Source organism: Miniopterus schreibersii (assembly GCF_964146895.1).
Source record: "Miniopterus schreibersii genome assembly, chromosome: 21".
Taxonomy (NCBI): domain Eukaryota; kingdom Metazoa; phylum Chordata; class Mammalia; order Chiroptera; family Miniopteridae; genus Miniopterus; species Miniopterus schreibersii.
In genome coordinates, this window is record NC_138123.1 from 5,489,070 (window position 1) to 5,515,761 (window position 26,692).

A 26,692-nucleotide genomic window follows, 5' to 3' on the forward strand; every position below is an offset into this window, starting at 1 on the left:
TAACTATCAATATGGGTATGCGTTTTGGTAATTGGTTAACAACATTAGCTGTCTACATCTACCCGGCTTCAGAGAATCAGTTTGAATAACAGCTAATGCTTCTAATGGGTACCAGACATTGTCCCAGGCATTTTATATATAAGTCCGATTAATATCCATAATAGTTAATGATACTGTTATTATTTGCATTTCACAAACTGAGGTACAGAAACGTTAAGTGCTTTGCCCAGGGTCACATAACCCAAAAGTGACAGCGCCAGGAATTAAAGCGAAGCTCTCTGGGTCCAGGGTCCATGCTCCTGACCATGATATGTCCTGTGACTCAGGGGAAAGCAACTAGAGGAAGTTGTAAAGTCCGTAAAGCTGTGATAGTAAATTAAAAGTATGTTGTTCCTGTGAGAAAATGTAGTATAAATTCCCCCGAGTTTAATTTTCAAATAATTTGTAAGACTGTATCTTCCCAAAGATATGGTCAGTTCCAGCATTCATCCGACGGGCATCTGTGTTGGGCACTCAGCTCGCTTAGTCTGCAGGCCTCCTGAGGGAAGTGCGGGATCACTGAAGTGAGTTCACTGTCAGGCTTTGTCTCCAGGGCTTAGGGCACTGCCCCAGACGTTGGGGGTGCTCCATAGTTTTGAACAAATGAATTTTATTTGCAACAGAGGGGACAACAAGGACTTGGGGAAGTCTTGGTCCTTGTGCACGGCCTCTGTGTGAAAAGGGCAGAGTCAGGATGGGAGCCTCGGTGTCTGTTAAAGGGGATGCTGGTTGTAGCACATGGACTTGGACTCAGTCCTGGAAGCCCTGAGGGGGCAGGAGGGGCGAGAGGGGACTAGGGTGATAAAGCAGTTTCGGGAAGGCGGTTCTCTCGGAGCTGGATCGTGAAATTCCAGGGACGAGAATTCCCCTTGGGGAAAAGGCAGACCATTGCATCAACCTGGAATCGAGGCAGTGAGGTTGGACTGACACGGTATTAGTGAGGTCGAGAACAAGTTTCAGTCCTATTTCAGAGGTAGAACTGTCAGAATGGGTTGCTTTATTTGGGGCAGAAATTGGGAGGTGGGGTAATTAAGAGGTTTTGAATATAGAGGTACTTGAATAGAAATTAGATGGATAGAAATAGGGAAATGAGAACTGAAACAGAAGTGGTTTTTTCCTTCTTGTAAGGGATACATGTGATTTAATGTTATTTTTAAGATATATTGATATTATTTATATCAAATTTAAGATGACAGCAGCAGCTGAGTGAGCAAGTAATTGAAGAGAATACCACTCAAGTTTGGGGGAAAGATAGGAAAATATCCTGCAGATAGGAAAAAAATATTACTATTTTTAAATTTTAAAATGTTGGTATTATTCACAATAGTTAATTGAACTGTCTTGTCCCCTAAAATAGCCAGACCATCGAGCATATTGTTAAACTGGTGGAACAGCATGGCAGCGATGTCTGGTGGACACTCCCCGCCGAGCAGCTCCTGCCTAAAGAAGTCTTATCTCAGGTACGCGTCCGCTTGCTAGTTAACAGCCTGTGTGTGTTGCTGGACTTAATAACAACGGAGGGATTGTGGTTGTAAGCACTGCATTTTCTTTTGACTTTTTGTATTTATTGTATAACTAAAATGCTTTTACCGTATCAGGTCGGTGGTCCCGATGCCTTGGAGTATGTCCCTGGACGGGACATCCTGGACATCTGGTTTGACAGTGGGACCTCGTGGTCTTGTGTCCTTCCAGGTAATTTTAAACAATAGTTTTTATACCAAGCAAGCAGTTTTGAGTCTTATATAGACGTTACCTAGAAGAAATCTATAACCAAGAACTTTTTCATTGATTAGGAAGTCTGTTCTAATGTAATTTTAGATCTGGAAGGGCCCTTGGGGATCACTTCATCTAAAAATTTGTAAACTTTTTGTTTTTCCAAATGAAATTTTACGCAGAACCACAATACAGAAGATAAAAATAGGGATTTCGCCCTCCTTTCAGCCTCCTCGGCCCACCTGGCAACCCCGAGGCACCCAGCTCTATAAATCAAAGTGCAGAGGTCATTGAAACGGTCTGACCATCACTTTTCAGGAGAGGGAACGAGATTGGGTTAGAGGCCAGTTAGGTGACGGCCACCTAACCTAGTCAGACTCTGGGTTCAAGTGCCTGATCTTCAGTTCTTGTCCTTCTGTGCTACACGCCCCATTCTCCCGGACAAGCTGCGGACTGGTTTCCCACTTGCCCCTCGCTGGGCTGGTCTTTGAGTCACTGGCTAAAGGGGAAGGAGCGGCGGGGCAGGAACCAGGAGCAGCAGGGAAGGTGCACAGAGAGGGTGCGCTCAGAGGCTGGGGCGACCTGCCCTTGGGGACACGGGGTGGGAAGTGAGAGAAAGTGAAGTGCCTGCTGGCCGTCGCTGCGAGGGGAAGAGACGGGGCTCAGACGCGGGGCCGCAGCGGGAGCTCGGACGGTCCTGCACTGCTCCGAAGGGCCCGCCTGGCCCGGAGGTCCTGTCTGCTGTCCCGAGCAAGGGCACGTGGGGAACAGCCGCCGGTGCCGAGGCCGTGGCCAAAGGGATGGAGAGGGACTGTCCTCGAGCTTTCCTCGGTATTGGGAGGACAGCAGGGTGGCTCCTAGCAGGTCAGCGTCTTCCTTCATTTGGGCCTTCCAGCTTAGGGAATTTGAAAAGCAGAATTCACATAAATTCATGTTTATATTATAGCTAAAAGAGACATAATAAAATGTCCACATATAAGTTATATTAAGAAAATTTTTATAACTTTTTACGTAGTAATTTTCAGAATTATTTCTTAAGTTTCTCTCGCCATATTTAAGAGGAAATAGTGCAAGTTTAGGTGCTGTCCGTGGTGCTGATGGCGTCTGGTCATCCTGATTCTAGTTCGTGATGTTCTTAGCCCAATATTTGCGGCAGACACACTTTATTAAATGAAATTTGAGGTAAAAACGCACCTGGTTGGCGAACCATTTTTTTCCCTTCCTTGTCACATTTAGGTGATCAGTTCAAAGAAAACTAGTTGTTCAAGGCTGTAGGCTGCCAGAACGCAGACTGCCTTTGCGACAATACGAAGGCCTAATCTGAGACTAGTTTCTGCTTGTTCGCCCAGATCTCCTCCACCTCCCCCCAAAAAAGCAAATACCCTGATGAGATTAATCAGCGAGAATTAGATTAATTGGCCTAAACTTTATCCTGTTCCTCTCTTTTATGCCTTTGTGATAAAGACGTGTTACAGTTGGTGAACCCGCACCGACACATCACCCCCCGGGTCCGCAGCTGACAGGGTTACTTTCCGTGACGTAGTTCTGTGGGTGTGAACAAATGTGTAGTGACCTGTGTCCATCGCTCTGGAGTCATTTCCTGCCCTAAATACCCTGTGCCCCGCCCTTCATCCCAGCCACCCCCCTCACCTCCTGCCCGAACCCCTGGCTGTTTCAGAGTTTGCCCATCTTTTGACTGGGCCACTGTCCAACTAGAAGTTAATACTTTGCCCTTTAAAAAGACGTTCTTTCCTGATTTAATTTCTTGGTTCAGCACGTGCACTCGGGCTTGTCTGGGTTCGGAACCCTTATCTACTGCTCTTCTTGCCTGCGTGACCTTGGACAAGTAATAAAGCCTCTCAGGGTCCCACCCTCCTCATCTGTAAAATGGGGGTGATAATACCTACCTTAGAGAGTTACTATGTGAATCAAACCAGTTAACATACAAAGTTATTAGATCCTCAGCAAAATATTTGTTAAATTAATAAAAGCGTAGTTTGCTTTCATACAATATGTAACTGGCAGTGTAGATACTGGTAGTTCGGAATGGTCCCTATTTCAGATAGTATTATTAATTACCTGGGGTTTGGGAGTTCACACCCCAAGGCTCATTTCTTCGTCTCGATTACTAAGTTGGCACTGAGGGTAAGAGCTCAGTGAATGCCATCTAGCCATTGGGTGCAGTGTGACAAGAAACACATAATGTGGTCCCTTTTATCCTTTCAATACTTCGATATATACCCACTTTTTTCCTGTTTTAATGACATTTCTGTTCTTAATACTCACCTTTGAGGTACGGACCAAAGAGCAGACTTATACCTGGAAGGAAAAGACCAGCTTGGCGGCTGGTTTCAGTCGTCCTTGTTAACCAGCGTGGCAGTGAGGAAGAAAGCCCCGTTTAAGTAAGTGTCATACCTGAGCTGGACAAGTCCCGCACTCCCGCGCCTCTGCCGGAACTTGCCCGGGTGGGAAGCCCTGTGCTGGACGGTATCTGTGTCGTCAGAACCACCTTTCATTAGCTTCGTCTCCAGTCTCGTGAGAGAAATGAGAGTTTGAAGAAAGAGAGGGAGGGGGGGGAGAGGAGGTGATAATCCTGAGAAGTCTGGTCACTGGTACAGGTCCTAGCTCCTCGAGGACACTGGGCACTGGCTGGAGAGGGGAGGGAGACCTGGGGAGACGGAGGTCACCCCGTGCGGTCGCTCAGCTCGGAGGGATAGAGACAAGGGAGCTCTAGGTCGACTGACGACAGCCTGGGCTCCGACGTCCTTACGTTGGTGACATCCGCAAGTGGCCCCTGAGCTGGAGCATTCCCTTAGTGAGGTTTACTAACTTAGGGATTCTTAGTTACAGATAACTGCGTTTCCTCATGCAGACATGCGGAGAGGTTCTACTCAGAGTCTTAACGAGCTGAAGATCTCTGCCGTCTTACAATGGAAGCCCATCCCAGAACAATTTAAATGTTTGTTTCTTGTGTGACACACTTTTATGAGCCAATAGAACAGGAGGTCTTTTTCTCTTGTATTGTCCTTTTGAAGATAGTTTGAGGTGACATTCTGCTCTCTTTAAGACATACTTTTGACGGGTTAGTTTTAATGATCAAAACCAGTACGTCATAGATGCTCAGGAAATGCTTGTTTAGTGAATGTAAACATCAAAAATGTTTCTGTGTGTAAGTAGAGAGTTTACTATTTAACAATTAGACTTTCAAGAAAAGATTTCATACATACTTTGTCAAGAAAAATCCTATTTTTGTATTAAACTAAGATATTCTTTTTAAGCTGTAAGTAATCTTTAAAAAGATTATAATTGTGTTGTTATAATAGCTGATTTGCCTTCTTAGGACAGTGGTTGTTCATGGGTTTACCCTTGGAGAGAAGGGAGAAAAGATGTCCAAGTCTCTAGGGAATGTCATTGATCCCGATATTGTCATCAATGGAGGACAAGTAGGTGGTTTTTCAAAATTCATTTTATTTTGGTTTTCAGGCTCTTAAGTTGGCAGCCAAAACCCTTAATGTAGTTACTTAAGTGTTAAAAAAAAAGCACAACACCATTTTTTATATGAACAGCAGATGCCTTACTCTGTGTTAAATCTAGATGTTAAATAATACATTTTAATGAAAAAGGGAAGGGCTGGGATTGTGGTCCTTTTCGACCCGTTTCTGGTCTGAATCTCTAGGTAGGTCCTGAACCATGCTACCCCTTTTTTAATTGTCTGAGCTTTAAACTGTAACTTTACATTTAAATAGAAACCGTATAAGAAAAAAATGAGATGACAACTCCTAAATGCATGCTTTATTATTATTGAAAATTAGACACTTCAGAGCACACCATTAATGAGCCTGAAATCCTGGGGTTGCTGGTAATTTGGTTTATGTTGAAGCTGTTTTCCGAAGAGAAATCACTCGTCCGTTGTTCCTTTGGCTCTTCACTGCCCTCCTGGTGTCCGCTAGTCCTTTCCCTGTGTGCAGGGTTGCTAGGGAACACTGGGAGGGAAAAGCAGCCCGTCACCTCCCCCGCGGCGGGGACGTCAGGGCTGTGCCTGAGCAGCCGCTGGGACGGGCAGACGGGCACAGACGGGACCAGGGAAGAGGCTGGGCGCTGGCATCTGCGCCTCGGGCGGACTGCAGGGCACACTGCCGTTCCGCAGTGTTGCTTCTCTGACGCAGCCAGTCTGAGACGCAGCCTTTAGTTCGTGGCAGTGCAGGGATATCTTTGTGCGCACGCTGCGCTCAGACACTTTTGAGTCGCGACACCTGAAAGACTGGTTCACCGAACTGGCATCGAGAGCATTTTTAGGTTTATATGTGTCTTTCCCCTCTACGAACAGGACCAAAGCAAAGAGCCCCCTTACGGTGCTGATGTCCTTCGCTGGTGGGTCGCTGAGTCCAACGTCTTCACTGAAGTGACGATCAGTCCCTCCGCGCTGAACGCTGCGCGAGATGACATTAGCAAGGTCAGAGTCACTGCTCTTCCTATTTCCAAATGAAACCTTTACCAAATCGTTTTTTTTTCAAAAAAGGGGCGTGTTTTGTGTGGCTGGCACTGCAAGACTGTTGAAAATGAGTTCTGTACATGTGAGCATTTACAAATGTCCTATATGATTTGTTTTAAAAAATCAGTAATAATTTTACGTACTGTCCTTTTATATATTATTCAATATATACCATACTATGTGAAATTATACCAGTTTTTTGGTGGAAGCTGCATTTTATTTGAAAATCCACCCATTCTTGCTAACATACATTTTAACCTTATAAACAAAAATAGAATCTGCCGAGACAGTGCAGCAAGCGTATTAACCTCACGCACAGAATCGCTTTCCTACAACAAAGTGTCCTTGAGGCCCCCCGAGCCCAAATGTCAAGTTGGGTTTACACCAACCTGATCAACAGTGCAGGTTATTTCTTCGTTGATGAAACTCTTGTCTGGACATTAAAGGCCCTCGTGTCAAGTGGGAAGTAACGACACACCCAGCACAAAGCAGTCAAGTCCCCTCAGTGCGCTAACGCTGAATGTTAAGTGTCGTGCTTTTCCTAGTCGGTGAGCTGTCCCCCTGCAAAGTCCTAGGCAGAAAGTTGACCGTAAGGATGAACGCATGTGCAGCTTCCCGTGGAGACGGGGCGTTCCCACGTGGTTCACACTGTCGACGCGCCTGAGAGGGTCAGTGCTGTTTGTCCGCCGAGAGCGTCCTGAGTTAGATTCATTCTTGTGGACAAAAGTCAAACACCCCATGTACAGCCACATTCATTTTCATAAGGAAGTTTGATACAATATTAATGTTACATCAATTCATAATTATAGATGAATGCAAATAATTAAGGAATGTCTACTGCAAACTGAATGTACAGTTTTTTAAAAAAGGAAAGTTAACTTTAGTTATTGCTTCTATATCTGTAAGGACTGGAGAGAAGAAAGATACTGAAAAATGAAGCATATTATATGTGAAATTATGCTAATTTTATGTACTTTATATGCTCGATGACCTTTCACATCTATTCCATTTATCTTTACTTTCACCTTCACGGATGAACCGACGAGGCCACTGTATGGTTATGTGCCCAGAGGTTGGAAAGAAATGGGATGAAAATTCAGTCTTTATGTGCAAAGTCCAGCAGTTGTTTCTAGACCTGGGCTCTTAAACGAGTTTGGGTTTTTGCATTTGTAGGTCTTATTTAGGAATGTCATTTAAAAAGCATCCCATTAAGAAAGCAGCATGAGCTGGAGGAAACCTAATTGTACAGAAATAGAAGAACCTTTCAGTAAGAACTTCATACATTTTCTTTACCTCATACATTTTTTTGACTGTATGCTTTGTTTTTTGTTGTTTTTTTGTTTGGTGTGTTTTTTCAATAGCTCAGGAACACACTCCGCTTTCTTCTGGGGAACGTGGCTGATTTCAACCCAGAGACAGATTCCGTCCCTGTGGACAAGATGTATGTCCTAGACCAGTACATGCTGCACCTACTGCAGGACTTAGCGAGCAAGGTGAGTGGGGTCAGCAAGCTGTTGGAAAGTGGAAATTCCTGCACTTCTCTGTGTTGAAATGTGCGGTGCGTGCAGGTGGGACACACCTTGCTAGGGTCTGTAGCTACAGCACTGAGCAAAGTTATACTTGCTAAGTCCCGCACGCCCCTAGGTTGACCTGAGGTTTTAAGTCTTACGATTTCTTTCCCAGTTTCTCTGGAGACTAGAGAAGTGCCTCGTGGAAACAACAGGCCCAGACATCTCCTCCAGCCACGGTTTCTCTCCAGATCAGCTCTGTGTATTTCTCTGACAGGAAGGAGTTGCACTTTCTCTGCGGACATACCCCTCGAAGTCTAGAAATAACTGAAATGAGTATTTGTGTCTCCTAAGATACTCTATCGTTTGTATACAAACACAGATAACTTGTTTTTACTCAGAAACTGGACCTGTGGCAGCTTCCTTAGGTCAGAGGCGTGCATGCAGATTTCTGCCCAGTGCTACTCTCAGGCTGCATTGGTAGCCTGCTCTCCCTGCTGTTTTAAACAGTGTGGTTCCATCATTTAAAACCAGATCCGTCCTTTGATGAGTGTTCTGTAGTTTCCAGAGCAGAGTGCTCAGTGTTTTCCACAGGCAGTCGAATTTGAACCAGAAATAATGTTTGGGGAACCGCCCCCCACCCAAGAGCTTTTGCATACCACCTGTTTTGTGGTTTTCTGCCTTTGAAACATTTTCAGAAGGAATGTATTTTGCTAATGACTTGCATTTCTATTTGCTATCCCAGCTTGCAAATGTTTCTGGTTTTGTTCCCTAGGTTACCGATTCATATAAACAGTATGACTTCGGAAAAGTCATTCGGCTTCTAAAAGCCTTTTACACCAGAGAACTCTCTAACTTTTACTTCAGCATAATCAAAGATAGGTACGTATGACTCAACAGTAAAATTCTAAGTATTGCTTGTCGGTTCTGCTTGGCAGATGTTGGGCAGGTGAGTCAGGTGGGCGCTGGGCAGTTGATTTGGGGCAGCTTACCTCTAATCTCTCTGTCTGTAAGATGGGGATGCCGATACCATCTCAGCGTGGTTATGTGTTTGACCAAGTGCTCAAGAAGTAGCTGCTCCTCTGAGGTCAGGAGCATGGTACCTGTTTTCAGGAGTGTGTAGAGCTTGAGGGGAGGCAGCCTTGTAGGAGTGGGAGTCACATTTAAAGATCAGCAACTTATTACTTGTCTTTTAACACAGTAGTCTAGGCTCTATTATCTGGAAAATGGAATTGGACGTAGCTTAGCTGCTGAGAGTTTTTTGGAGGCAGTGGGCACACCTGGAAGGAGGAAGGAAAATGGAGGGTGTTATCTAGGTATCTTAAGCTGGTTAGACCCATTGCATTAGCCACTGTGAGCCTAAGCTCGACCTGAGACGGGTCCCAGGTTGGCGACCGTGGTGTACAGCGCGGCCAGCTCTGAGTCCATTGTCTGTTCAGGCTTTACTGTGAGAAGGCGGGCGACCCCAAGCGCCGCTCCTGTCAGACCGCACTGGCCGAGACCCTGGATGTGATCGTGCGCTCCGTTGCGCCCATCCTCCCTCACCTGGCTGAAGAGGTGTTCCAGCACACCCCTTACGCCAAAGGTAAGGACGCGCGTTCCCTCCGAGGGGAAGGCGGGGACGCGCTGCGGCTTCTGATTGTGTCCCCTTCACCCGAGGGACTCACTCATCCACGGTGAAGGGTTTACGGTGGATACTCCTGGCCCCTCTGCACCTGTCTGTAGAGGAGTCAGGTGCTGCCAGCGTGGCCTTGAAGGGCTTTCAGAAATGTTAGCAGCTTGACTATGTTGAAAAGTCATGTTCTTAAATATTTATAAATATCAGAAATACATTACATCTTATTAAGACAAAGTATAGTGCTTTTTAGCAATTTCATAAAGTTTCTTCCTCTGATTACACTTACAGAAAATCAGAACATGTGAAAGTGTACAAAGAAGTCACTGATAATCTTACTATCCCCAAACAACTACTGTAACTATTGGGGAATCTCTTTTTTCTCCTAGGATCTTTTTTTGTTTGAGATCTTACTATATATTTTATCCGTTTAAATTTAGCATCATTATTTCCAAACATTCATATAAATGTCTGCTAAGCATTTACGATGGCTCCATAATATTTCATCCCATGATTGCCTCACTAACAATTCTCATTTCCCATGAACAGTAAATATTTCATGGTCAGGGCTTTATGTATAGTTTAGAATGTATGTAAATTAGTGTTTGGGTGTTCTTCTTAAGAACCCAAGAGTGTTTTTCGCACCGGGTGGATCAACACTAGCTCCATCTGGAAGAAGCCCGGGCTGGAGGAGGCGATGGAGAGCGCCTGCGCCATGAGAGATGCATTTCTTGGGAGCATCCCTGGCAAGAACGCCGCCGAGTACGAGGTTACCATTGTCATCGAGCCGGGACTGCTTTTCGAGATAATAGAGGTAAGCAGTCATTTGCTCCTTTTGAAATGGTGTTAAGGTCACATTTTCACTGGAAATTTGTTTTTCAAAAATCTTGGTATTGGGACAGGAAAGTAGAATAAAGTTCTATTTGAAATGCAAGCCCTCGGGGCTATTTAGATGACAGACGACACGTTAGTCCCTGGCAGTAGCTAAGAATACACAAAAATTAAGAGTTTCGTGTTTAAGGGTGTAGTTTTCTGAGAATTCTGTCCACCTGGACCAGATTCAAAACAAATCCCAAACAAGATTTCCATTTGTTTCTCGAGTTCTGGGAAAAATTAATTTGTTCCAGCAGATCCTCATGTGATCTCAAAACATTCACCGTATTTTTCTCTCCAGAGTTCCGTCACATTTTCTTCTTGGGATTCTAAGGGGCTAACTGCCTTAGAGCTTAACATACCGACTCGAGATTTTTCTCTAGTTTAAATGCTTAGAAGAGAATTGGCAATGAATATATAGTTTTAAGTTTTACTGATATATTTCCTAAAACATGGCCATCTCATCTGGTTGGTAAGCTCAATTTAAATTTTTAATATTGTACTTGATCAAGATTTGAGGCATGAAATAGCTAGTAGATGTGAGATTATTGATAAGAGAATTTCGATACTATATTCACATTTTAAAACTTACGGTTGGGATGTTCTAAGTCCTTCATTTTACGAGCGAGGAGACGGGACACTGAAGCTGTGAGCTAGCCGAGGCCACACAGCCTAGACTGGGTTTCTCCCTACTTGTCACATGTCCTTTGATTTCAGTAGCTCTGAGTAATAAGCTGAAAAGAATACAGCTGGTTTGGATCATTTATATTGGGAAAAATGCTTTGGGATTTTCAAAACTGTGAATATATTTTCCTTAGGAATTACACTAAGTAGCTGTCGGAGTCCTGGTTCTGTCCATTACTAATCACATGATTTGTTAAAACCAAATTAATCTCTTTGAATCACCTGTTTTCTCATGAGTTTGTTTTCTTGTGTTTTTTTAAAAGAATGTCTATATTAGCTCACAAACTCATTTTGAAGATCAGAATTGCAATGAAAAATGTACAAGTGTGTATCAGACGCCGCAGTTCAGTGTCCTTAGAGGGGTCTGTGCATCATTCAGATGCGTCCTTGTCAGATGGTGTCTTAACCCCTGGCCTAATGTCAGAAGCATGATCCAGGGAGTGTGTGCCTCAGAGCTGTCAGTGCTGGGCCGGGCCGCAGCTCCACCATTGAGCGGCTGAGAAAGGTGGGTAGGTTGACCCCCCCGAGCCTGTCCGTTTGCAAATGCGGATGGTAAACACCGTGTAGGTGTTTTGTGACCATTAGAAATAACGGGCATTTGGCATCTAGCACAGTGAAGAGCTGCCAGAGAGTATTTTCTCAGTAAATACCACTGACTGGACGTTTTCAGTTCAAACCTTTCATGCCATTAAGAGCTAATGTGTTTTAATAGTATTAGCATCAGGAGGCAAGAGTACCAAAGGGTTTCTCACTAAACAGAAGACTTTAGTGTCAATGTCCTCGGTTTATGGAGAAAGTTGAGTTCAGATAGTAACTTTCATGTGCTCACCCCCAGATGCTGCAAGCGGAGGAGACCTCCAGCACCTCACAGCTGAACGAGCTCATGATGGCCTCCCAGACAACATTACTGTCCCAGGAGCCCCCCACGCTGACTTCGGATGTCACTGAGATTAAAGGGACATTCCTGATCAATCTGGAAGGTGAGGAGGAAGGAAGGGAGAGGAATTGGTGTTACCTGGAGAACTGAATGACTGCGGGCGTCCCCAGCTGTCCAGTGGACGGCACAGATTCCAGAGGCCCTTTCTATGGACACAGTGTAAACGTGGCAAGTTCTAAACAGCTCTCAAAAGTGTCCCACCCGATGAGCCTGGGGCCACAGTGCCAGGGATAGAAGAGGGAGAGCTTCCTCCCTCTCCTGTGGAGAAGTGATTGTCGCTGTATGTGGAGTCAGCGCCTCCCTCCCTGTCCTGGGATACCAGGTATCCTACTGCCGCCCAGCCCTGCCCTCCCTTCCCCAGCACTGATTCTAAAATTTCTTGGGTAGACCCCAAATTAAAATATTACTCAGCTATTCTGAATGAGGGGTTAGGAAGGTCTATGGTGCTCATTCCCACAGTGGCATCTCATAAGCCAGCCTTTCGTGGGCATTTCTGTCAACCTAATTCACTCTCGTTGAGGGACATAGAGAGGAGAAAGAGAAACATGCAGGTATTTGGAGGAAGTGAGCTTTTAGCTCCCAGCAGGAGGTGGGAAGCTAAACTATAGGCAGCAGTTTCAGTTTGAGGCCTGGCAGCACTGACCATGTAGTAACGATTTTGGCTTACCTTGCTTTTCACAATGTTAATGTACAGTCTTTGGGCGATGACTAGAAATTTACTTTCTTCACTGTGTTATCAGTCTGAAGTCTGAGAGTATTAACAATGGAGAAAGTGGTGTTTCCTTTTGTCCAAACTGAGACGTTTTAAGTGGGGACACTGCAGGTGTCACTACAATTTGGCTTTTTAAAAAATCCTCAAATTACACCGCCTCTCTAGCACCATACTTGTCAGAACTATTCTTGGATTATGAATTAAAAGGCCTGTTCTGCCTGAGTTAGGATAGAACACAGAGCTGGAAAAATCAGTTAACCCTCAGGGTCTTGGTTCCCCAGCGCTCTTCAGTGTGTGTCTGTTGTCCTGGCTGTGTCTGTCATGTGACAGGGTGACAGGACAGGCTTTGCCGAGGCAGGAAGGAGGAAGCTGAAAAAGGGCACCTGCAAAACCAGCTGAAACAGTGGTCGAAGTTGAGTGGCCTGCCAAGTACGCGTGTCTTCCTTTCCCAGGTGGTGATATCCGCGAAGAGTCTGCGTATAAAGTAATTGTCATGCCAACTACCAAAGAAAAGTGCCCTCGCTGCTGGAAGTACACAGCCCCGTCCTCCGAGACGCTCTGTCCTCGGTGCACGGACGTGGTTGGTGGGAAGTAGCACCCGCTCTGACGCCGACGGCTGCTCCAAGCGAGACCCAGTAGGACCCACTGCCCTTCGGGTGGACTGTTTACAACGCCGGGAAGAAATCAAGACTTGGGTAACGAGTGGAAGAGGAAAAGTGGAAGGTGAGCATCCGAGAAAGAATCCTACGTTTCCTGTAACTAGATAAAACAATGTGTATATATCTGCAGCAACCCACACGTGCAGGATACTAACACATCCAATGGACGCACTCAGGGCACAGGCACCGAGTACGCTCACCTCCAGGGGTGGCCAAGCAGGAGACATTTTATATTGGGCAGATCTTTTTGACTCAGTAAGTTCTACAATGTCTACAAATAAAGGCATTCTGGGAAATTACTGTGTGTCGCTGGTGAAAAAGTTGCGAATGTCAGAAAGGGCAGTTTGGAGGGGATGGCAGACCTAAGACATGAAGGGGGTAACTGCATACCAACCTTTTTAGAATAGCTGGTTGTGTGGTTGGATCAGAATGAACACATCACTAAATCTGTGGTTCTAGTGTAAGAGAGAAAATAAACCTAACAGTACGTGCTCACATTTAAGGATGATAAGGAAACAACAGGAAAGCTGAAAATTTATTTCACTAATATACATAAATTCACAACAATGAACAGACAGAAAACAGCAGTATATACAGAATTGCACTACTTACAGTACGTTACACTAAATAGAGGATTTTATAAACAACTCCATGTTGGGTTAAATCTTCCTAGGGATGGCTAATTCTACGCAGTGGAATCTACATCCAACAATCCATTCCTGTCAGGGCGAGAGGGTTTCCCTGTTGCTATCAGGCCTTTAAAATATCTCTCAAAAATTAGATGAAACACAGCCACTTCTAACTGAACGTTATATTCCATGTAAGCTTAAGTATTATTAAAGCTGAGATTTCTGTGACTTTAAATTGCAGTTAATTTTTGATTGTTTTTGAAAAGCAATTTAAATGTAACAGTGTTTACTTTGACCTAAGATGGATTTTTATAACAAAGGTGAAATGAGAAAAGACTGTTTTTCTTTTTGCAAAGGAAGGAAGCTTTTAGAAGCTTGATGCTGCTCCTCTTTACCAACATTTACCCTGGCTCTTGGGAGTCTGTCTAAACGCCCTGTACTGTAGACACGGCTATCATTACACAGTGGGATTTAGCACGGTCCACCAGGCCTGTTTAATGCTGGGGGTGGGGGGGTGTATCTAGGAAAACGGCTGGTTACTGGCTTCCCATCAGTAACTGCCCTAAGCACAACATGCCCTTCATTTCAGAACCAGCCACTCAACACAACACCTAATTCCTTTGTTTGTGGCTCTTCCTTGTTACAGAACGTGCACAGGCAGAGCGCGGCCACTGGGGTGCCGTTCCAGACCACTCAGTAAAGCGAGCCTCACGCTAGAGTGAGTCAGAACCACTTTGCTGACGGTCTTGCCTTCAGTCTGTAAAAACTCGCATCTATGAAATGCGGTAAAGCAAGGTCTGCCTATACATGGCTGTTTATTTGCCTTTCTTGAATCAGATTTATTTTAAAAGCCCTTGATGAAATAGTAAAACCATTTAACCATACAACTCAGAATTCAACTTTAAAATTCTGTGGGTGGTGAATTTTAGGGTTACAAATCTAACGAGACTTGATTTGTTGTGTTCTACGTGCCATACTGCAGCTTATTCTCAACAGTCCCCAATTTGACTGTGTCCTTCCAGAATAAGTTTAACCTGTTTTATTAGCTAAAATACTGATTACGTAAATCTTCCCCCCAAAGTGATATGGGATCAGAGTGAGGATTTAATCTTTTAAAATGCCTATAATTCCAAGATTTTTAACCAGCTTCCAAAATTTATAACTACTTTCAGAATACTTAGAAAAATCATAGGAAGAACCAATCTTTTAGAATATATGTAACGTGACTATATGAAGCTAGATGGTTTACGAGAAATCACATGAGTGTGCCTGGATGGCAGCAGATTCAAGCAGAGGCTGGGAGACTGGACTAGCTTTTTTAGGAGACCCTGCACGGTGTGCGCCTCAGTCAGACGTACAGGCCCTCACCCCAAATACTCATCAGCCTACACATTTACTTTTCAAGATTTTACATTAAACAGGAATTGTTAAGTTACAGACAGATCACTTTGGAAGTGATTTTTTAGTTAAAAGGAATTTACACTGGGATATCCTCACTCTGATGATTTTTTCTCTACGTCCCTGAAGGACATACTCCTCAACTCTGTACAGTGGCTCGAGCTGGCTTCTTAAAAGGAAGTGAAGAAACAAACTTAATCACATGAGCTACTATGAATGACAACTGTGATCGGTGACAGGTGACACTAATTGCACTGTATGGCTACACTCCAAAGATACACCATCCCAAATACTTTGTATCTGTGGAGCTCAAAGCACTCTTCAGTTTGGTTAATTTGGTTTCAATGAAATACATACTCAGCACTTGGGCCACTCGAGGCACTCCAGGGCACAAGGTTGGCGTATTTTATCCTGTCAACCAGCTCTGAGGTAGGTTCGCCAAAGCTGTAATATCACTAAGCACTTTCTTACTGTTCCCAGAACAGGTCACACTACCAAGTCCCAGAAGCAGACATTTCTAAACACTTGTAGGAAAAATAAAGTTAAACTTACATTTTTAGCATCTTTGCCCCTTTTTTTTAAACATAAGCTTTACAAGATAATACATTTTTACAATTACCTGATGTGGATACGACTTCGAATCTTGGCAAAAAGCAAATCTTACCTTGTGTTATAATTAATTTTGGTGGGTGGCTTGCATCTCAGATTCTCAAGTTTGGCAAGTACAGGTCCTTTGGTACCAGAACACGGGTTCTACTCAGTGTCCCTTGTGATGAATGTGACGATCTTGAACATGTTCCTTCGCAAGGAACCTGTCGGCCTCCAAAACTCGAGGCCGGGTGCAGTCCAGGGAGGGATTAAGCGTGATAACAAAAGCGTTTTCCTAACGACTGTGAAAGGAGGGTGGGATGTTTGTCTAGTTTTACTGATGGGACTACATTTACATGACCACATTGAAATTTGCTGAGAACAATAAGATCTGAGTATGAAATACTGAATCTCATAATAAGAACATAATCTGTAAGTCAAAACCAATTTTAAATAGCAAAATTTACAACAAAGCCACTTAAGTGCTTCAATTAGAAATAAACAGTAAAATATCTGTATGAGTAGTTAATACTATAATTGATATTTGTTTCTATTTTGCCATAATTGATATTTGTTTCTATTTTGCCTTTGGTATTAACCAAAGGAGTGGAATTTAGCCAGGGCTGTAGTTTTTAAAAGTAGTATAATATTTTTTAAATTTATTTTACAAAAGAAGAAAAAAAAGACATATTCCCTGCATAAAACCCCAGCTCTTACTATATAAAATAACCATGCACTAATTCACATTCCTGTCACACAGAGGGAGACTTTTCGGTAGACAGGGTCATAAGGAAGGAATGGATATGGCTTCCACAGCTTCAATGAGGTGTAAGGCTAAACTGTACTGCCCATGGTTTTCTGGTAAAAGCTCTATGACTTTATTTACTAGTTTAGCAGTTGTCGCAATTGGCACTTCTGTGTTTTGAAGATCCTGGGGGTCCTGCAGATGGGACACAAAAATAACCTATCAGTCACATAAACTAATAATTAAAATTTTCCCCTTAACTGTTACTAAGTATGCATTTAAGAAAACATGCAGCCCGGCCGGGCGCGGCTCAGCGGTTGAGCGTCGACCTGGGATCCAGGCCATCAGGGTTCGATTCCGGGTCAGGGCGCATGCCCGGGTTGCAGGCTAGATCAATGACTCTCTCATTATTGATGTTTCTATCTCTCTCTCCCTCCCCTTTCCTCTCTCTGAAATCAATAAAGATATATTTAAAAAGAAAAAACAAAAAAAACATGCAGTGACCGTCTGGTTCATCTCACTCTGTGTACTCACCATCGCTTTCAGCCACGTGCAGAGCGTGGGTGAGAGTCTGGCCAACAGCTCCATGCCTTCTTTAGCCTGGGTGTGCAGGAGCGCGTGTGCCAGCCTCTGCCCCGTCAACACCAGCAGCTGAGAGGCAAGGACCTCTTTGTCATGGACCTGGAGGATGGCCTGTGGAGAGGAACACAGACAGCTATAGAGGAAGAGCTGACAGACTGACTGACCCCAGGCAAGGTGCTGCCAGCAGAGTCGAGTTCAGTTTTGATCTGTGGCCGTGTACACAGTTGACCCTTAAACAACATGGGATTGAACTGCTTGGCTTTTTTCAATAAATATGTAAGTGTATTTTCTTACGATTTTAATAACTTTCTTCTCTCTAGCTTAATATATTGTAAGAGTACAATATGTAATACACATAACACACAAAATGTGCTAATCAACTGTTTGCCATTGGTAAAGCTCCCAATCAACAGTAGGCCATTAGTAGTTAAGGTTTGGGGAGTCAAAAGTTACACACAGATTTTCAACTGTGTGGGGTCAGCTCCTCTCACCCTGAAGTTGTTCAAAGGGCAGTTGTACAAACAAAACATCGTCCAAATCAAGCTTAGCATTTAAACCCCCAGTTTCTGCCATCACCTAATTTTTCAGTTCAGTACAACTGTGCGAGTCACTTGCAAGCATTTGTCTGATTTGTTTGCTGCTAGGCCCTGTGCAGAGAGCAGGCCTGGCACGCTGGACTTTACTAAACATTAAGCAGAATTTTTATGTTTCAATATTCAATTTTTGCGCCTAAAAGTTCTAACAAAAGGCAAAACGCTTTATTAGAGACTCTCCTGATTCTTTACTCCAACCATCAACTCTGTAACTGGAGCCTAGTTAACACTTTAGGGTGATCATTACCTCTTCTCCTAAGTGGTCAACGCCGTAGTTGTAGAGCTCCCCCACGTAGTGCCTCCTGACAACGTCTTCACTAACTTGAAGGTGTTGGGCCAAGTCCACGGCTAGAATGGGCCAGTCCAGGTCTTTCCCAGGAGGAGCACCTGGTGCCTCTGCTGAGCTGTCTTTGTCCTTGGCACCTGCATGTTGAGCCTGGACAGCAGCACTAACGACTTTCAATAAGAACTTGAAAAGGAGAAAGAGATACAGCAGCATCTTGTTAGTATGTGTCTCTAAAAATACCTGTCAGAGAGGCTTTTCCATTAAAATTGTTTATCAAAAAATGACACACAATTTAAAGGTAAACAGCTCTGCTCAAGAATATTTTGGAATACTTGGCAAGTGGTCACCCTTTAAAGACTAACTCAATTTTTGCTTTACTGTTTTCTTCCAAGAAACAAAAACAAAATCCAGTAATCACCTGTTGTCGTACAGAAATAAAATTTGGATCCATTTCTCCACTAGGTAGTAACTGAATTGAAGTTAGGTCTTTGAAAAATGCATTTTTCCCCTAAAGAGAAAGAAGAGACCAAGAAAACATAAGTATGGATTAAAAATCACTTAAGAACATCTCATGGTTTTTTTCCCCTCCTTGAACAGTAACATTTAAGGATTTTATTTAACAATGATCTAGTGTACAGTAGGCAGCCCTTAGGGTGGTGCCCAGTGACCTCTCCTCCTGGTATTCATGCCCGTGTAATCCCCTTCTCTCGTGTGGGCTGGTGACTCACTGCTAGCAGACAATTAGGCAGAGATGACAGCGTGTCACTTTCAAAACCAGGTTATAAAAGGACTGTGGCCTCTGTCCTGAGCACTCTCATGCTCCCGCACTTGCTAAGGGTAGCGAGCTGCCTCTGGAATGAACAGCCCGCATGGCGAGGAACTGAATCCTGCCAACATCGTGTGAGCTTGGATGTGGAGCCCTGGTCCCCACCGCAGCCCTGGCCACCTCCCTAAGTGCAGACTCAGAGACTATGAGCCAGAAACACCCAGGTAGGGGAACCCAGATTCCGGACCTACAGAAATGGTAATCAACTCTGATTTTCAGCCACTCGCTTCTGGGATAATTGGTTATTCAATAACAGATAACTAATACATAGTGTGGACTCCGAATCCTTTTAAAAACACCGTGCTTAAGAACAGATGTGTGTCGGAAGAGCCAAAGCAGAATACCAGACAATAGGGTTCAGGTTCCTCGGAAGGAAACTTAACAGAGCAGAGAGCACTGGCCTCTGAACTGGAAGCCACGGGCTCTGGTCCCAGTCCCACTCCTTCCGTACAAGGCATCTGATCGGGAGCAGAGGACCCCACAATGAATGGTCCTGAATAGCTTCTAGCAAACAGCTGTCCTGCTCCACCCCCAGCTCCCAGGTGGCTCTGAAATCCTGAGGCACTTACCTTACTATCGAAAAGTGACAGTGGCTTCACAGCCTTCAAAGAAAACCTCATAACCGCATACAAGATGGAGCACAGGACGGAATGGTGCTCCACCAGTGGGTAGTGGATGGGCTTCTGCTCCAGGGCCAGTTCCACAATCGAGACGGGTCCTTCGACAGCGATCCAAGCATCCTCTGTGTCCAGGACAGGTGGCTGCATTTCGTCCCTGCTAACATCTGCCTACGTTGAGAATGGAAAACTGTGGTCAGAACTGGACAGGCCATAGCTTGCAAATATTTTCTTCAATGAGCTCACCAGTAGCAAAGTGCAAACCTCTATTTCTCCCCAACCCCCAAATCGTAATTTAAAAAAACCCAAAATGTAATTCTAATAAAAAAGTCTCTATTTTTAGGCTTAAGTCAAAACTTGGAAATGAATAACTGAAAATATTTCTGTAGTCCTTTAAGTCCAGTCAGTTTCAACATATTTAACAGCTCAGACAGTTTAGAATGAAAATACACCTTTTACCTCCAATAAAGTCTGAAGGAGATCCAGGCAGGAGCCAAGGAAGGCAGTCATTGCTGTGTCGCTCATTCCCACGTCCTGTTTTCAAGAAGGAACATAATTAGTTCCTGTAGCAAAACTGCTCCAGTTACTGTCAGAAGAATAACCCGGACCTTCTACACTGGACAGGCAAGAATTTGCACGTTTTAATTCCTTCCTTTAGATTTAACTGCTTTTTAAAAAAAAAGATGGTACTATGCTCAACATTTAACAACTAGTGTCCTGGGTGTACTGTAAGGACATTATGTCTCCTCCACCACAGCACGGCACCCGTGCTCACTGCCCAAGAGTCACAGGGAATAGGCATTCGGCAACCAAATAGTTATGGTCCAGCGTGAAGACTTCCAAGAAAACAGCCTGGGTCTGGTTCCGGAGCATCTTTTAGGGACTGAACCAAACCCTCTGAACAAAACTCGAACTTTCGAGAGCGTGAACTAAAGCCCAGACCAGGGCTAAAGATCATTCCTATTGACGCCCTTAAAGGTGCTGGCCAAGAGGTCACTGCATTCACATATAGTCTTTATTAAACCAACAACAAATAAGTCCCCCACATCCCTGTCATTCAGAGAGTGTGTGTCTGTGTGTGTGAGACACATAGGTACATGAACTGCAGTCACAGGGACACCCTCAAGCATGTACCAGAATTCTTTAACCATGGTAATTTTTCAGGATTAAGGGTCTGTAACAGTTGGGTTTGTATGTCCCAATATTTCTTAAGATATTTATATTAAGAATATTTTGAGCCTGGCCGGGCATGGCTCAGCAGTTGAGCGTCGACCCAGGATCCAGGCAATTGCGGTTTGATTCCTGGTTAGGGCACATGCCCGGATTGCGGGCTCAATCCCCAGTCGGGGGAGCGCAGGAGGCAGCCGATCGATGACTCTCATCACTGATGTTTCTCTCTCTCTCTCCCTCTCCTTTCCTCTCTATGAAATCAATAAAGATATATTTTTTTAAAAAAAGAATATTTTGAAGTTTCGAGCACAAGCCAGTTTCCATGGACAGAAATGTTATTTAAGATTCTCTGTACAATAGTAATTACATAAGGTAGGTCAAATTCACTACTCCTGAATCCCCTTGTTTGATGTCAGAATTTGAGGTCGGATGTTCCATGATCCATTTCTCACTTGAAGGGCAGCAAAAATGTGCAGCAACAGCAACTTGTTACCCTCCTACACACAGTCTAAGGTTGAAGGCGTCTGTGAAAACCTGGCTGAAATGCTATCAGACAACCTGCAGAGGTAAATGAGACCTGGCCAGAGTTCACGAGCAGTTTCCCTCACAGGTGTTCTCTTTCCAACTTTCTTATCTCCTGATACGTCATCAAGACGGTGGAGGGCAAAGTTCGTCCCTGTAGTTAAGGAGGCTCTGGTTCCAGTGCAGGATTAACAACCACACATCTAGTGAAGGGAGAGTCACTTACCCTTCGGCATAACCGATCCTTGGGTGATTTTCCAACCTAAGACAAAAGGATACAAAATGCTGTACTTATTTAATAACTTAAACAAAAAGGCATCGCTATGGTACAAGAAGTAAAAAGTAACCAAATTCTAAAACTACAAATATACCTATAAATAAATATGGCAACCATAACATAATGCAATTAATTCTGTGGTGGAATTTTGTAAAAATGTATTATGAAAAAGAGGAAGCTGTTCATATGAATACTATGCTGACGGCTTTAAAAAGATTTCTGGAGAGTAGCTAACTCCCAGGTCTACTGGAATAGATACAGGAAACAACTACAGAGACTGGGGCTCAATTATAAAAATCTAAAGATTCTGCACTCAGACTGCACCACAACTGTAAAGAAACAGGTCGTACAACTCACAGGCAATGCATTATGGGTGAAGTTTATGCAGGAAAACCAAGGTGGAACTACAATCAACCCCATTCCAAGAAAACACCTTGGCCCTACATCCAAAGCTCAGTGAGTGAGAGCACATTTGTAGGTTTTAAGATAAAGTGCAAGCCCTGCTTGAACTGACAGCCAGTCCTAACCTCCTGGGTCAAGAGGCTCTACAGCAGAGGACCCTTTCCAGGACACGGGGCTCCTGCCCAGGTCATCAAAACGCCAGCAATGGGACTAGGTTTCACTGGGCAAAAGTAAAATGTAGCATCAAATAAAAAAACTGTCTAACAAGGCCAATGTAAATAACCTTCCTAAAATCAATTTGGGGAACCAAATAAGCAAGCAGTACATGAAATTTAAAATTACCTTATCCATCAAGTACGTGGCAGCAGAAAACCTTTTAACCAAGAATGTGTTCCACATCATCAGGGCGATGCCTGCAGTGTGAGGAAGAGCAGTGAGCAGAGGCTGCGTGTTTTCCCTTTCACTGCGCAGAACAAACTCATCTTCCCGAAGCTTATGAAACTGTATGGGTTGTTTACTTAGATATCAGCTCTTATATCTTATGCAACATTTACAAAATTAACAAAAATCTTTATTCTTTAATGAAAATCAGAACTGAGCTGTATAAGAGGATATCAGAATGGCCAACCACCATAAAGAAAAGATTCACGTCATTAGTTGAAAGATACGTTAAAATGACAGAAATATCACACAACCAACAGAAAGGCAAATTAAAAAAAACTGACAATACCAAGTGCTGGCGAGGATAGGGAAATGCTGGGGCGAGTGCTCACACACTGCAGGTGGGGTAATAGATTGGTAAGAGCACTTGGGAAACTGGCAGCATAATAAAGCTAAACGTGAGTCTGCCGTATGACCCAGCAATCCCACTGCAGAAATGAATACAAAGATACGTATGTACAGGAGCGCTGAGGACAGCTTCCTCCACAACAGCTGAACAAACCCATTTTCCACCCACTGGTTTTTCTCGTGTATAACCATCAAGTAAAGTGCCCTTCGTGCGAAATGAGATATTTTGGAATTACTGCAGTTTGACTTCATGCCACCCGCAGGAAGGTGGTCCAGGAGAATAAGTAGCTGCTCTAGAATTTATCACAGGGACATAAACGTGATAATTCCTCTTACCCAGCCCCAAACTTAGTCTCAAAACTTAGTAAGATGACCCACTAGGCTGAGCTTCTCAATTCTCATAGGACCAGCAACCTGTTTACAACTTTTCTACAACTGTAAACAACTGAAACACTTTTTTTCAGGGAGACACCAGCAGTCTGCATGGTATAACAGGGCAATATTCACACTATTAAGAGAAGCACAAGGTAGCTTGGCTACCTAGCTTTTAATTCAGGAATCATAGTCCTGAGCAGCCCACCCTTCTCCCCTTACCTGCCTGTGGCCTAAAGAGGGACGGAGGAATGCACACACAAGTAATACTCTCCTTCCTCAGACCTAGGAATAGTCATCAGCTTGGGGAAGGATGGCTGGGGCACAAGGTGACAATTACTACCAACTTCCCTCCCTTTTCTGGACAGTATTTTTCCAAGCAGTTAAGAAAGCCAGTACTTTGTAAATAGCAATCCACAGTAATGTGTTAGGTGGTAGGACCATCAAATGAAACATAAAGATTCTTGTCTCTTGAATCAGTTACGTTTTTAATGCCTGTTTACTTACCATTCTGAACATGCGCATTGAGGATGTGCTTCAGGTGTTCTACTGACCTAACAAAGAAACGCGCTTCCTTACATAAAGGGAGAGAAGAGAGAGAAAATCGTTTAACAGGTGTTTTAAATACAGATGGAGACTGTTCACATAAATTTCTGCATAAAGCTACATAAAAATGTTGCAATAATAAGAATGTTGCAATAAGAACATGGAAGTAATAGGTAAGAAGCAATGTTTCATAAGATAATATCACAGTCTCTCTTAAATCTGCATCACCTATATAATTAATGATCGATTCTTAGAAACCCCAGGTCATATATCCTGACATCTGGATTCAAACTGTTCTGACTTGTACATCACAGCAGCATTATCGCCAATAAACACTTGAATTTCACAGAGATAGGAAAACTAGAAATTTACCTCTTTGCAAATATCATTCATTGATCATTCAACAAATATTTGTTGAGCAACTACTATGCACCAGGCTGTGTGAGGCACCAGGAGTACTGTAGTGAACAGAACAGATCCAAATCCTTGCCCTCACTGAGGTTACATTCTAGTGAGGGAGCTAGATAATAATATAATTACACAGGATATCAGTGATAAATGCCCAGGAAAAAACACTACGGCAGTGAAGGGAAACAAACTATCAGAGGGGATGCTTGAAATTCAACTTTCTCTAACTAAGGCAATTTACACAGTAAAACTCAAATATAGTATGTAAAACTTTCCCCAGAAATTATCCAGATCTTTGCAGAATAATTCTGTGGCCTGTACAAAGATTAAACAAACACATCACCGTTGGTAATTTTCAGTGTTCTGAGCCTAACAAAGCTGTGTGTCTAAAATGGAACTGGGATGGGGCTGGGTGGGGCAAGGAGATAAGTATTTAACAGGGAAAAAAACAAGCAAATAAGAAAAGTGGTCACATTTCAGATGTAAATAGTTTTAATAATAGACAATGACAACACTAGTCAAAATGTGGGGCACTATGCGAGCCTCTTCTCTATAAACTGCTACCGCTCAGCCAGCTGCTGCTAGATCCTGATTTGCTTTAAGGAGAAAACTGAGAACAAAGGTTCAGAAACTAACTGGGGGGGCTTGAACTCAGCACTGTGTCCACTATGCCAACTGCCTTTGGTTTGTAAGTGAAGCTTGTACAACTGAGCATTTCTCTTAACTCACTTTCATAGGCCCGAATCTGGAATCGATCCATTCAGGTTTTTGAAATTATGATGTCCCTGTTTTAGCCCTACCATTCTTTCTCATGTAGGAAAGGCATCCCATTTCAACAGCGAGCCTAAATGCGATTACCATTCCGACTGCAGGTGTCCACTGAACAGGGTGATTCCAGGGTACCCAGAAGGTCCCTAGTCCCCGAGTCACTGCTTGGTCAGAGTGTAACTGCTCAGACCATGCCTTTGTTTAAAGCACTACTTTTTAAATGTCTTCCTTAGAGACTTTTTTTGAGGAAGGCAGAATCTATCACTATTAATATATTAGGGTGAGTTAGTTCATCAGTGAGATTTTTCTTGAGAAGTGCAATCTGATGTAAGGACAAAAAAGGAAAGGATTTTGGTTGGAGGAGAAGGTACAGAGCACTGACGAGGGAGGCCTGTGTGAACAACTGCCAGCAAAGGGGGACGAACACCATGTGTTGTTATGTCTTGTTCTAACCTGGCATCGATCCCGAAGAGCTGGCACCATCATTAAAAAAGGGCGGAGGGAGAGAAAACAGGCTCAGAGATTCAGGCCTGTATCAGAAATGCACCAGGTCTAGGTATCCTGTCTCCAGGTGAGGGGTCCTTCTCCCTACACCACTTCTAGACTGAATCCCCCAGAGAGGGTGGTCACCAACAGTGGCAGCAAATGATGCCCGAGCAGAGCACGGAATGGCCCACAAAGCCGACCCTGGACTAGCTGCCCTGTACACAAATGGCTGTCCTGACTTTCCTTCCGAAACAAACACAGGAGAAGTGATGGGGGGATGCAGACGCATCTGCACAATCGGGCCCTTGGCTGGCATCAAGGTTGGCTCTGGCTTTTGTCATGATGATCACAATATTAAAAAATTTTGGTTATGCAGGTGTTGTCCCATGCAAGAACTCAAAAGGAGATTAAAAAAAATATGTTTATCACAGCCTACCCAGGAACAGGAAAATCACACCGGCTTGACACACAGAGGAACCTGGGCTAAACCCTTGCCCAGCTACGGACTTAGCAGTGTGTCCTGAGCAAGGAACACAACTTCTCTGAGCCCGATTCTAGGTGAGGATAGTGGCAATACCTGCACTCCAGGGGTTCACTGTAAGGACTACAAGAGATAATGGAGCTGTACTAGTACAGCTCCCAGTACAGAGGTATCGCAAAGGGGAAAATGCCGTGTTCCTATAAGTTATTGAATTAAACAGCCCCCAGTATGTACAGCATGAGCACACACACAGAGTCCCCTGGAAGAGGTGTGGGCGCCTCACCTCCGGGTCCTTGTTCCACTGAACCACATACTCCCAGCAGCAATGTGCATGCAGCACGTCCAGCTCCAGGCTGCAGGGGAACTGCTCGCGGGCCGCGCGCAGCAGGTCTGAGAAGCAGAGAGAGACAGGGCCGTGTGACTCCCGCCTCCACGCACACCCACTCGTCTTCTCCCGAAGGCTGGGTTTCTCTGCATTTATGTACTACCTGGTATGGCTCCCAAGTCCACGTCCACCTCCGACACCTCAAATAAACCTCGGTTGGGTTCGTCTGGGTTTTCTGCATCTCTTTCTCCATTAGCCAATTTTAACACTTCGGGGCTCAAGTCCTGTTTAAATACCCACTTGGCTACACTGTCTGCGATGCCACCTGCAGTGTGGAGACAAGACAGAAAATGAAAAGTTAGTGTCTGCAGAAGGGAGCCATCCAGGCAGGACTTGCATTTCCGATCATGAGATCTAAGTGCCAACATTCAATTTTCAGCCTGAAAGTGACCCCAAATCTACGAGACTCACAGCAGTTACTATCTGCCACTCAACTGTGGGACGAGTGGGGTATTTGTATCTAAGGGCATCTTTAGACTCGCCTAACATATTAAACAAATATAAATGCATGTGCATATGTCTGGATACTACATCCCTTCTCTGCTCACAAATTCAAAATATACTTTAGCAGACAGAGGAAGGGATGAACA

The 26,692-nt window shown here is 44.0% G+C and overlaps 2 protein-coding genes across 3 annotated transcripts in view; one reads left to right on the forward strand and one right to left on the reverse strand.

The window, feature by feature from the left end:
• Window positions 1-14,096, forward strand: part of IARS2 (isoleucyl-tRNA synthetase 2, mitochondrial) — a 27,471-nt gene extending 13,375 nt beyond the window's left edge. The window contains exons 13-23 of the mRNA XM_081124092.1: window positions 1,397-1,499; window positions 1,638-1,731; window positions 4,046-4,154; window positions 5,093-5,195; window positions 6,080-6,205; window positions 7,606-7,737; window positions 8,528-8,634; window positions 9,192-9,337; window positions 9,991-10,181; window positions 11,760-11,904; window positions 13,026-14,096. Of these exons, the coding sequence (XP_080980218.1) occupies window positions 1,397-1,499; window positions 1,638-1,731; window positions 4,046-4,154; window positions 5,093-5,195; window positions 6,080-6,205; window positions 7,606-7,737; window positions 8,528-8,634; window positions 9,192-9,337; window positions 9,991-10,181; window positions 11,760-11,904; window positions 13,026-13,168 (1,399 nt within the window). The 3' untranslated portion in view covers window positions 13,169-14,096. The remainder of the gene's footprint in view (window positions 1-1,396; window positions 1,500-1,637; window positions 1,732-4,045; window positions 4,155-5,092; window positions 5,196-6,079; window positions 6,206-7,605; window positions 7,738-8,527; window positions 8,635-9,191; window positions 9,338-9,990; window positions 10,182-11,759; window positions 11,905-13,025) is intronic.
• Window positions 13,750-26,692, reverse strand: part of RAB3GAP2 (RAB3 GTPase activating non-catalytic protein subunit 2) — a 44,320-nt gene continuing 31,377 nt past the window's right edge. For both annotated transcript variants that reach the window (XM_081124091.1, XM_081124090.1), the window contains exons 25-35: window positions 26,206-26,367; window positions 26,001-26,107; window positions 23,536-23,602; window positions 22,210-22,280; window positions 21,415-21,450; window positions 19,956-20,030; window positions 19,449-19,667; window positions 18,472-18,561; window positions 18,015-18,236; window positions 17,127-17,285; window positions 13,750-16,787 (exon numbers count right to left, since the gene is read on the reverse strand). In XM_081124091.1, the coding sequence (XP_080980217.1) occupies window positions 16,632-16,787; window positions 17,127-17,285; window positions 18,015-18,236; window positions 18,472-18,561; window positions 19,449-19,667; window positions 19,956-20,030; window positions 21,415-21,450; window positions 22,210-22,280; window positions 23,536-23,602; window positions 26,001-26,107; window positions 26,206-26,367 (1,364 nt within the window). In that variant the 3' untranslated portion in view covers window positions 13,750-16,631. The remainder of the gene's footprint in view (window positions 16,788-17,126; window positions 17,286-18,014; window positions 18,237-18,471; window positions 18,562-19,448; window positions 19,668-19,955; window positions 20,031-21,414; window positions 21,451-22,209; window positions 22,281-23,535; window positions 23,603-26,000; window positions 26,108-26,205; window positions 26,368-26,692) is intronic.